General features: G+C 35.9%; 1 protein-coding gene across 1 annotated transcript in view; it reads left to right on the forward strand.

Annotated features, from left to right (window-relative positions):
• Positions 1-13,210, forward strand: part of LOC150082080 (transmembrane protein 185A) — a 69,609-nt gene continuing 56,399 nt past the window's right edge. Inside the window, exon 1 of the mRNA XM_090379960.1 lies at positions 1-57. Coding sequence (XP_090236086.1) covers positions 20-57 — 38 coding nt within the window. The 5' untranslated portion in view covers positions 1-19. The remainder of the gene's footprint in view (positions 58-13,210) is intronic.

The following is a 13,210-nucleotide window of genomic DNA, read 5'->3' on the forward strand; positions in this document are numbered from 1 at the left end:
AGAAAATACTTGTAACACAATGAATCTCCAGAATCTATTTCAGGATTTCAATCCAAGGTTCGTTTGAGAAATTATTATTTAGCTACTGTATGTGAATTTTTTCTTTTTTTTCAGTGACATTTTATCCCGTTTTGACTTGCCTGGCTAATTGCAATGGTTATTTTCTTTTGGTGAGCACACACACAATAATTTATGTATGACATAACCTGGTGGAGCAATTAAGATGTGATGTAGATATACACAATCCTTCACAGGTTCTTCAACGTGTATTAGGACACAAAAAAAAATAAATAAATAAAATAAAATAAAAAATAAGGTTAGAAAAAGAAATGGTTAATATTGGCTTTAACGACACCAGTAACTATTGGGACACTTGACAAGTTTTTGGTCTGTGGAGAGTGGAATTTCCCCTCCATTCTTGTAGACCTACAGCTAGTTCTGTGCTTCAGATAGGACATTTATGCTGATCCCCAATTGTTTCAACCCCCAACGTTCTTAAGTTGTTCAGGCCGGATTTGGATCTGGGCTGGAAATTGCAGAGTCATCCATTTTTCTCAACCACTGACACACTGTGCTTTGTCACATGGAGTGCTGTCATATTTATGCAAACATGGCCTCTCTCAAAATAACTGCCACACTGAAAGTAAAGTAGAATTTTTCAGAATATCACAGTAGATGGCTGCATTTCAGTTTCATCAGTGACAACCAATGGACCAAGTCTGGAAAACAGGCCTATATGCTGCCACCACTTCCAAACTTCATTTTTGATGTAATGCAATTTAGATGAAGCTGTTCTTTAGATATATGCAGGTGCATCCATTCTGATGCCTGGACTGTTTAACGTGATTCAACACTGTGTGTCCTGCTGCTGTTAATGTTGTGCTTTCATTATCTGTGCTTGGATAACTGTTGATATGCATTGCACAGACGGCTTTAGCTTACAAGTAGCCATGCAACGATAGTAACTCATTCTTTCGCAATGTTTTTTGTTGATCAGTCCTTCACTTATTCCAGTTCTGATAAGTACCTCTTGTTTCAACCCCCAACGTTCTTAAGTTATTCAGCCGGATTTGGATCTGGGCTGGAAATTGCAGAGTCATCCATTTTTCTCAACCACTGACACACTGTGCTTTGTCACATGGAGTGCTGTCATATTTATGCAAACATGGCCTCTCTCAAAATAACTGCCACACTGAAAGTAAAGTAGAATTTTTCAGAATATCACAGTAGATGGCTGCATAAAGATGCTTTAAGGATAGCTTTCTGATTTCGTCTTGCTATTTGTTTCAACTGTTGACATGCTCTGGAGATTGTTAATGATGATTTATGATGAATGGCTGCATTGTCTCCTGTCTTCCATTGGTGCAGTGTTTCTTACAGATGATTTTTCTTTCAAAATCAACTGTGAGAAACATATATTTAATATATAAAAAAATAATCTATATAATATTGGTGTAAATACACCATAGAAAACTCTTAAATGAAAAAACTGTTTGTAGTTTGAAGGGGCATCATTTTATCTGTACCTCATATTGTGCTCCTCTTTCATAACGAGTTGCCATGTATTGCACTACCTCGAATAAGTAAAGCTTCACCAAAAGAGAAGACTATTGTTACTTATTCTCGGTGGACACCACCACCCAGACGGCACCGTTTCAAGGCTTGTTGGTCCTTCAAACTACAAACGTAGTTTTTTCGTTTAAGAGTTTTCTATGGTATAGATTTACACCAATAGAATATTTAGCACTCTTAAACATATTATTATTATTAGTAATAGCTACATGGTGCAAGGAAGCCTGAGGCTTGTGTTGCACCAGCCAAAAAAAAAAAAAAAATTCCTAAGTTACCCTGAGAGAGAGAGAGAGAGTCGAAGGGCGTCACCCAAGAAAAGAAGAATGATGATATCCAGCTCAGGACCCTGGGTGTGCCAAGCCCATACTAACCAGATGTGAGCCCCTGGGGGGTGTATATATATGATGCATTATTGCATCAATCTTCATTTTAATAAAAAAATTAAAATTAAAACACACGCAAATATACAACTTTGTTTTATTTTCAATTACTTTATAGAAAACACAGAATGAAAAAAAAAAAAATTCATTTTATATTCTGGATTTTGGGGAGGTCATAAGATAAAGACTGCTATTATACCTGTTTTGAATTCTCAAGATTTTTCTTAGAAACCTGCATTTATATCCATTTATGATTATTTTTTATCATTTTATAGTATATAATTACATTTATAGTAGAAAACTAACTTCTTGGTTTTGCTATTTTTATTAAAATACAATGAATGTGTCCTGCCTGTGACCTTTCTCATTGGAGCAATAGATATGTAAATAAACTAGTAGATGTATGTTAGGTATGGAGCTTATTGACTGGATGGAACTGAGACACACACAACAGCTTTATTCGTAATTAAGAGCATGCATTAATTTACATTCACTTATTCTCTGCTAACCTGCGTTAACAAAATTATGCACTTTCAGTTGCCCCCCCACCAACACAAATATTAGTCTCGAAAAATTTGCATTGGAGTTGGCGCATTTGTGCAGAAAATTCTTAACAATAATAAGTCATCAAAAAAGACAGTTTGAAATATCCAATGAACACAGTTTTAGTAAACAATTGTTCACAGCATATTCCTTGGAAAATTTTGAATGTATAGAATAATAATAATAATAATAATCAGTGGCACCCAAACTACTGAGCTCTACAGACCCTTCAAAAATCAAAAAAATGTTTGCGGACTCCTACGTATATATAAACCCATTACTTGATATCGCGGACCCTCTGGAACTGGTCTACAGATCCCCAGACCCCATTTTGGTAAACACTGATAGTAATAATAATAATAATAAGAAACAGTGCTGTCTTTACTCACAGCAATACCACTTCTTAAGCACTCACAAATAATTGTTCCATTCAACTGGTTTAAAAATTGGTGAAAAAATGTAATCCCTCCCCACTCTCTCTCACCCACCCACCTACCCTTTCTGTTCTTTTCATGGATCTGCTAGACGTTTGTATCTGATAGCTCATTCTTAACCAGTTATGTATAAATGTGAAAAATATATCTAGCCTTTTGATTATTATGGCAATGAATTGCACCTTTGTTCTTCAGAATTAGCAATTTTTCTAAGCTTGGCCTGTCATTATTAGTGGAAGGAATTTTGTTTTGTAAATATCAAATTCAGTTGAATGGGGGATGCAGGAGACTGCTAATATCAATGAGGGGAGCCTTAAAGGTTTGTGAAAATTGCCAATTGCATGAGTCATAGAAACAATTCAGGTTAATATTAGTATTGGCAGAATTATGCAAGGAAGAGAGCTTATGTAGTACCAACCAAAAAATCATTAATAAACAAAATGATTTAAATTTATTTTATTTTTAAAAAAATAAAATAAAACAACTACTGTCATCTTCTCTCCATAAATTTACTGATTTCTTTCAAGTATTTATCCAGTCCCTCCCGAAATTTAGATGAACTTCCAACTTCAACAAGGTGAGAGTTTATTTTAACAGCCAATCTTTGACTAAAGGAAAATTATCAGTCATGTGGTCTACGATTATTTCCTCTCAATTTAAATTTATGCTTCTTTGTGTGTTACATGACTAAGTGTAAATATTCCCTTAACATTTATCTTACTAAACCTTTTCGAGACCTTAAACATCTGTCAGGTCACTTCTTAGAAACTTGGTATGCCAACACTGTAGCTTACAAAACTGGAAGCCTCTTTTGATAAAATACCCCATTTTTCCCTTAAACGATCTAATTGCTCTTTTCTATACCCCTTTTTAACAAGTACATATCTTTCCTAAAATGGGCCTCCAAGCATGCAGTTTTCAAGTGCAGCCTATTTCTTTATGTAATGGAATAATCACCTGTTTATCTGTAGTGGAAAAGTTCCAAAATATCATTGACAAAACCCCATGAGCAACTTGCTACCCTGTCAGAAAACTTAATACAGTATTTGATTGTATAATTACACCCTAAGTCCTTTTCATTATCCACAATTTTGAGTTTGCTGATACCCAACTGGTACTTATATATTCAGTATTAGTAATCCTATGTTACTGTAGGGATACTGAGATGCAGAACCTTGCATTTTCCATTATTAAACCTCAGCCCATCCAAATAATCTGTCTTGAAGTAGCATACCCTGATTACTGTCATTAGCTGTCATGCTCACCTTTTTATCTTCAGCAGACTTGGACATTAAACTTGAAGTACAATACTTACAGTAAACCCTCGCTAATGAGGTTACAGTTAATCCGGATCGAAAAATGCAAAATTCTGTTCACAGTGTCATTAGTGTTGCATGCCAATGCTACCTGATAAATGTATAAAAAGACAATACATTTATCCATCTATGGATGGATAAATGTATTGTCTATATATATATATATATTTTTATTTTTTTCTTTTTCAATTTATTTTCTTCAGCACTATCATTAAATTTTCCATTTATTTGTATTCTAAATTTTTTTTTTTTTTTTTTTTTGTTTTTTAGGCCTATCTTTTTCTTCACTGATCCAGATTACTGTTTAATCTTGGTGACCTCTCCCCCCAATAAATCCGAACTAACGAGGGGTTACTGTATCTCAATATTATTGACTATTAAAAATAAGAGCCACAAATCAAAATCTTTGGGACCCCACTTTAAAATTAGTCCATGAAAAACAGGGCCATCTACCACTTAACCATCCCTTTATCCATAGTAGTAACTTACCTTTAATGCCATATTGCTCCAGTTTATACAACAGTCATTCATCTGGAACTGTTTCAAAGGTTGCTGGCATGGCCCAAAATTATATTTACATCATCCTTGAGCATACTACATGATATCTTTTTGTGTGGTCAGGTGCAGAAACAGATGTCTAAATAGGTGCAAAATTCAACAGCAGGCATATACTAATGATTAGAAAAGTGTTTAAACAGCTATAAGGGATGTAACAAGGTTATACAAAGTAAAAAATATACTTTTAAGTCAGCCAGTGCTGATATAGTAAGACTAACAGAGACATGGTACCATTCAGAAATAAGGGGTGAATAATTTCATTATGATTAATGCATTGTGTTCGTCTCTTTTTCTGTGCATAAGGTCAGGTGCAGAAAGAAATATTGAATTAGGTGTGGAATTCGCCAGGAGGCTTATACCACCGATTAAAAAAGAGTGTAAGCAGCCATAACAGATGTAACAAGATTATACAAAACGATTTGTATGTGTAGTAGTGCCAGGTGTGTTATAAATAATTAATCAAACAAAGGTAAATTTGATTAAGTCACCCAGTACCCATTTGCATTAGTAAAAGCATATGATGCAAGAAAGCAAGATTATACAGCTTCAGCCAAAAAAAAAAAAAAACCACTTCCCATTTCTCCAATCCATTCTCTCTAAATGTTTCTCTAGAATTTATTTTTCTCTAGAATTTATTTATATTTCCTTGAATTTATTTAAGCTATCAACTTCCACAACAACAGATGGAAGTTTTTTCCAGCAATCAACCATCCACTGGCTAAAGGCATTCTTCTGTACATCTATTCTACAACCATCTTTGCTCAATTTGAAATTATGCCTAATCAGATGCATAATCTGAGCAAGAGGAAGAATCAATCAGCATTGAGCTTGCTCAAACCATTCAAGGCTTTATACACTTCATTCAGATCATCTCACAGGTGATCTGAATGCTGCCATTTGCAGAACTTAAGCCTTTCTTAGTAAGAGCAACCCTTTGTTCCCCCTCACCAATCTTGTTGCCCTTCTCCGTACTCATTCCAGCAGCTCAACATCCTTCCTAAAATGAAGTCTCCAGACCTGTATGCAGTACTCAAGGTGTGGCCTGACCATTGCCTTATACAAAGGGATAATCTCCTTATCCCTGCTACCAAAATTCCTGTATATCATTGACTAAATCCTATGAGCTGTCCTGGAAACCTGTCTGCACTGCTCAGAGAACTTCATATCTGACTGCACAATTACCCTCAAGTCTTTTTCATTCTCCACTAAGTGTGTTACCACACAGTTGGGACATTACTTTGGGGTTATCCATATGCAGTACTTTGCATTTGTCAATGTTAAACTTCAGTTACTACTTCTCAGTCAATCTGCCTAACTTTTCTAGATCATGTTGCAGCAGCAAACTGTCAGTCTTGTCATTAACAACCCAGCCAACCTTTGTATCATCTGCAAACTTGCACGTTAAGCCTGATATACCTTTATCACTATCATTGATAAATATAGAAAACAACAATGGACACAACACCAAATCCTGGGGGGGGCTCCACTAATAATATTAGTCCACAAAGAGCAGTATCCATTGATTACACTCTCTGCCTTCTCCCACTCAACCTTCCCTTTTATCCATAGCAGCAACTTGCCCATAATGCCATACTACATTAGACTGTTGGCATTTGTGTTGAGCAGACATATCTTGGTAGTGATCTACATAGTGATTACAGAGAATTAGAGAATAGATGGGATTAGTGAAGTAGAATAGGATTACACAGGTTTGAATATTGCTTATAAATAATTTATTTAGTATATTGAAAGTTTATTTTGATATGATTTTTTTTTTCCTGTCAGTTTGATTTTTATAATATAAACTAGGGGACTTTGCCCCCTCCTCGCTTCTTTGATAAAATAAATACTTACAGAAATTTTCAACACTGTGTTTGTCTCTTCCTCAGCTATAAATACGTTACAATATCTATATAATATTGGTGTAGATATACCATAGAAGACAACTCTTAAAGAAAAATTACGATTGTAGTGTGAAAGGAATCATTTCATCTGTATCTCATATTGTGCTCGTCCTTCACAATGAGTTACGATGTATTGCACTACCTCGACTAATTGAGAAAACTATTGTCACTTATTCTCAGTGGGCACGACCACCCAGAGAGCACCATTTTAAACTAGTTGGCTTTTCATCAGTGGTGCCTTAGCATTAGTGGAGGCATATGCTGTAAGAAAGCAAGCTTATACAGCATCAGCCATCATATTTTCAATGTACCAAAAAAAAAAACAAAACCCCTTCCCATTTCACTGATCCATTCATTCCAAATGTTTGTCTAGTTCTGCCTTGAATTTATTTAAGCTATCGACTTCCACAACAACAGATGGAAGTTTGTTCCAGCAATCAACTACCCGCTGGCTAAAGGCAAACTTCCACACATCTCTTCTACAACTGTCTTTCCTCAGTTTGAATCTATGCCCCCCCTTGGGTTTGTAATCTGAGCAAGAGGAAGAATCCCCTCAGCATTAAGCTTGCTCAATCCATTCAAGACCTTATATACCTCAATGAGATCACCTTGCAGGTGCCTAGTCTCCAGAAGCTGCAATTTGCAGAACTTAAACCTTTCTTCATAAGAGCACCCCTTTGTTTCCTTCCCCAGTCTTGTTGCCCTTCTCTGTACTCATTCTAGCAACTCTACATCCTTCCTAAAATGAGGCTTGAGTGTGCAGTACTCAAGGTGTGGCCTGACCATTGTGTTATACAAGGGGATAATCATCTTATCCCTGCTCACAAAATTCCTGTATATCATTGACAAGACCCCATGACCTACTCTGGCTGCCTGTCTGCACTGTCAGAAAACTTCATATCTGACTGCACAATTACCCCAAGGTCTCTTTCATTCTCCACTGCCCTGAGTATAACACCACATATTTGGTACATTTCTCTGGGGTTAATGCTACCCATATGCAGTACTTTGCATTTGTCAATGTTAAACTTCAGTCATCACTTCTCAGCCCATCTACCCAACTTTTCCAGATCCTGTTACAGCAGCATACTCTCATTACTGTTATTAACAACCCTGCCAACCTTTGTATCATCTGCAAACTTTGACATTGTTTGTAGATGATACAAAGGTTGGCAGGGTTGTTAATAATAGTATGCTGCTGCAACAGGACCTGGAAAAGTTGGGTAGATGGGCTGAGATGTGGCAACTGAATTTTTAACATTGCATTTGCCAAAGGACTGTATATGGGTAGCAGTAACCCCAGAGAAATGTACCAACTATGGTGTTACAATCAGGGTTACACTCAAGGTCACACTGCGATCATAGTTTTTCTTTAAGAGTTGTCTAGATGTATCTACACCGATATTATATAGATATAGAATCTTAAAAGTATTATGCCTTGTTGCATTTAGTTTATTTAAATAAATATGTTACATATGGAAATCAAGAATGGTACTGTGTGGTCCTGTTAGATAAAGTGTGTGACCATGCTTAAAGAGAAGCTTGTTTTACTACGGTAAAACAAGCTTCTGTTACGTATTTTTGTATTTGTTACTTATTACACATAATCTGCATCCCTTTCTCCCATTGGCTGAATAAATATCATTAGGAGGAAAATTATTTTAATGTATAGAAAGATATAATTTTTTTGAAAATTACTTTCATTTATATTTAGTCAATTTTACAATGGTTGTTACAAGATCTGCCTTAAACACTTTGTTAGAGGATATCATGACTCATGGAAATAGCCAATGGCGATTTCCAGGTGAGTCATGATTTTATCCTTTGCAGAACCTGTAGCACATTCTAAATCTGCCTAGTGGATAATCACAGTTAACCGGTGATTCTTTTCTTTGTCACCATTGTACGGAGTGTACTGATCTTAAGTTAAAGTTTGGTGCATTGCTAGAACAATTTGAGTCACTGAAAAATGGCTGCTTGTCCTCAAGAATAATAATGTAACTGGGAGCTCACAGGGACTCAAAACTCTAGTAACCTACCAGTGATGCACTCCCGATTCGGGCCCCAGAACAGAATAACCAAGTTCAAACTACTCTGATTCAAAAGGACTTAGGTCTATTAGGAGCCTCCATTATCAGAGAAATGGGAAATATTTTTTGTATGTAATAAGGATAGTTGGACTAGAACCAGAGTATATCTGCTGGGACCAACAGTTAATGATGTCACCAACAGATTGTCAGATTTAAGGTGGATAAAGAGAATATTATTATTCATGTGGTGACTAATGATATTTAGCACACACATTTTGTCAGAAAAATATAGGACCATGCTGAAGAAATGCCACGAGTTAGGTCACAATATCTGTGTCTGCAGTTCTGTCCAGACATGATAGGAGGTATTATATGCTGAAAGCCTTGTGGATTAACTCAAGACTTGAAGGGCTGTGCAAGGCTTTTGGGGGGAAATTTTTATCTGCTTGACCCACACTTGTAGGTAGAATCAGAGGTGTATTCAGGGGTGGGCAGAGCAGACATATGACCCCCTTAACCAAAAATTTGAAATTAAAGAAAAAGAATGCAGGAGGCATTCTAAAAAAACAAAACAAAACAAAACTCAAAGCCTGTTTGCCATGCCCCCTTTACAATGATAACTGGGCCTGGTCGGCATGTCCCCCCCCCCTACGCTGATATCTGGCTACGCCACTGGGTATAAGTAATCTGTTTTGTAGAGACAGGATACATTTAAACAAAGGTGGTACATAGGTTTTTGCCAGTATTATTGCAGATACCTTAAAGGTTCAGGAAAACTGCTAGTTTGGGGGGGGGGAACAATGATAATATAGATACGTGTTTATCTGATAATATTGGTCAAAGTAATGCTTGCACATACTTCAAGAGTTCTTGTTTGTTACTGCAACTGAACATAGCAAGATGTTCTGGGGGCAGAAATATTTCAAATAAGTGGGTAGCTAATGCCAAGGAAGCGAGCTTAAATAACTTTACACCAGGTCTTAATTGTTTATACAGTAATATCAGAAATGTCGTCAGTATAATAAGTGAATTCGAACTGCTGGTTAGGACAAGTAACACTGACATAATAGGGCTTACGGAAACATGGTGCCACTCCGAAATAGGGGATGATAAGTTTCAGCATGTGCAACAGCATATACAGTATGTGCAGATGAGTACAGCATGTGCAATGTATTTAGGAAAGATAGGGCAGATAGAAGGGGTCATGCTTCTTATCAAAAGCAGCCCGAGCATGATGAACGCTTTCTCGGATTGAGACGTTTTGTGTGCTAGTATAGAATCTGTATGATGTGAGCTAGTTGGAAGCAAAGGTATAATGAGAGTGGGAGTAATCTATAGGCCAGGTGTTTGTGAAGATTATGGTGAGAGCCTCTACATGCAAATGGAATGGGCAAGTAAGCATGAATGTCTTATTATGGGTGATTTTAATTTGCCTCTAATTGATTGGAGCAAATGGGAAGGAAACTCTACATGGGGGACAAAATTTTTAAATCAGCTGGATGTTTTTTATTTGTACCAACATGTCAGGAAAAATACTAGGGGAAAAGAATATTCTAGACCTCATCATCACCCGTGAACCAGATGACATAATAATGCTGTGACAGTACAGGAACCTGTCGCAAGAAGTGATCATGGAGTTCTACGGTAGGTGATGAAGTGAGCGGTAGCAGTAGTTAAATGCAAAGGAATGGGTTATAATTTCAGAAAAGGAAATTGTGATGCCTTAAGGCAGGGATTCCCAAACTGGGAGGTGCGCCTCCCTGGGGAGGCACGGACTAGTGCAAAAGGAGGTGCGAAAAGTTTAACAGAAATGTAATTTTCATAACATATATAAATAAAAAAATATATACATATAAACTTTCATAACATAACATTAGATTTTATAACCTATTTTTTAAAGCATTTACCACCACCTATCTCACTCTAACTTCGATATAAACATGAGATAAACATTTATTTGGAAAAAAAATATATTTTGCTGAAATGGATTGATGAATTATGATTGATATGATGTAATGTAATATATATAATTTAGTACGTACTATGTATGACATATATAGGTAGATTGCATAGTATAGCATTAGCTGCATGGTTGAAAATATGGTTTCAGCGGTGTGCGATTGTGTTTTTTATTGTTTTTGGTGTGATTACTTACTGAAAATAATCGTTAGTAATTTAGAAGTTGTAGTTCTAAATTTCTAACTAAATTACGTTCTAAATTACGTTAGTAATTTAGAACTACAGATGCTTATTATTTCATGTAGTATTAATAATTATTGTATTAACATATTAAAAATAAGAAATTGCACAATTATAGATGCTTTACTTCAAGGGAGGCACCGGGAAAGTTTTACAGGTCAAGGGCGGCATGGGCTCAGAAAGTTTGAGAACCGCTGCCTTAAGGTGTTACATGGCCTCTATTAACTGGGTAGATATTGTACAGAAAGTGAATATAATTGAATTAGGTATACCTTTAAACATTAATCACAGAAGCCTTTAATGCGTATACAGGTAGTTCTTGACTTTACGAGCTAATTCGTTCCTAGCGCGCACTTGTAAAGTGAGAATTTATTTCCCATAGACATAATGTTAAAAATAGTGGTTACGTTATCAACAATGAAATTAGCTAGCTAATTAGTTTGTTTAAACAATGATTGATTTATCAAAATAAATGAAAACGTAGCCTGTAAAATCAAGCAAATTATAATAGAGAAATTATTTATGACTTACAAATGTTAAGTTATTCTTCATCATCATCGAATAAATGCACACTCATTGATCACTTGTTATTGGCTCGGCACTCATTGGTTTATTGCACAAGGAGTTGTCTTCTTCAGAAATGCTTCAAGAGGTTTATTTCCAAGATAATTTTCTTTATAAATTTCAATAGCAGGCATAAGCATTTTTTAACGGAATGCACAAATTGCAACTAACACGATTTGTGCAGAGTAACAAGTTTATGAAGTTTTAAAAAAAAGGAATGAAGAGAAGATTCTGAAAATTTATGTTTTTCATACAATTGAAGATTTCAGTAAAGGGCAAACACATTTCACCATAATAAAGTAAAAACCCACACAATTCCAGCTATCGGTATTTTCACGAATGCAGTAACATCGAGTTTACTACCCGTTTAGAATTGCTTGTAGTAACAGAAAAGCCAATAAACCGGAAAATGCAAATTGTTTTAATGGTCGTGACTTCCAGAAATAAATGTGCTTTAGAAAAATATCACAAAGCCTTTCAAAATTGGTTCTTATATGATAACGATGAAAGTGTATTGAATTTAATGACGTGAATTGGTATAAAAATGACCTTTCAAAGAGTTATATAGCGAAAATTTGAACTTCCGAGGTTGTGGAATGAATTACCAAAAAACAACGTGTTATTGGGTTCACATTATGATATTTTTGCAATATGATGGTAACGGATTAATATCGTAAGGTGGGGTACACTGTATTGTATAGCTACATGCGTGGTTTGAAATGCAGTATTTATGAATGTTTCACATTCATTTTTTGCAATTAATGTTCATATTTTCAATTTTGTTGATACTTGAAAAAAATTTTTTGTTGAAAAAAAAAAAAAAAAAAACTCATGAATCCGGGAACTCGTAAAGCAAGAACTGCCTGTATACCATTAAAAAAAAAAAAAAAAATACTCCACGAGGAGGATTCCAAGTTGGATGAATAATGAATTTGCCAGATTATTTGAGCAGAAAAAGACAGCATGGAAAAATTGCAGAGCAATAAAAAGTACTGAAGCCTATAACAGCTACAGATTAATCTGTAGTAATGCCACAGAAAAGTTTAGACTGGTAAAGGCAGATTATGAGAAATCCCTAGCGAAGAGTCGGGATAAGGAATTCTTTGCATATATAAATGGAAAGAAGAGAAAGGACAAACCAGATTTAACCGTTATGTAATGGGCATGGGATAGTATTAGATAGCTGATATTGCAGATGAACTCAACAGTTATTTTGCATCTATATTTACAGAAGAAAAGGCTCCTCCATAGCCAGGTGGGCAGGAGCAGCAGTGCATAGCACACGCTTCTTGATTAGACTGGCGTTCGAGCCCGTGACCACCAAATACGGAGGATGCGGAAAGGTCAGGGAATGACCACCGCATATCCCCGGAGCAATATAGCCTTAGTTGCTAATGCTCCTAAAAACCAAATAACAAACAAACAGAAGAAAAACCCTTTTATGTTGAAGAGAAATTGCGGGAGTGAAGTTGAAAAATATGTAATTCGTGATATTGAAATTTCACATGATTATTTAATGAAAAAACCTTTCAGCTTACAGGCCAGTAAGGCTCCTGGGGTTGATGGCATACCCTATAATCTTAAGGGAGGTGGCAAGTGAGTGCATTGCACTATTGAGGTTAATTATGAGAGAATCACTGGACTCGGGAGTGATTCCGTTGGATTGGAAAAGTGCCAAGTGCCAAGGTGATACAGAAGCCTATGGTAGAT

This window comes from Mastigoproctus giganteus, chromosome 8 (assembly GCF_048544385.1).
Source record: "Mastigoproctus giganteus isolate SK-2022 chromosome 8, ASM4854438v1, whole genome shotgun sequence".
In the NCBI taxonomy this organism is placed as follows: Eukaryota; Metazoa; Arthropoda; class Arachnida; order Uropygi; family Thelyphonidae; genus Mastigoproctus; species Mastigoproctus giganteus.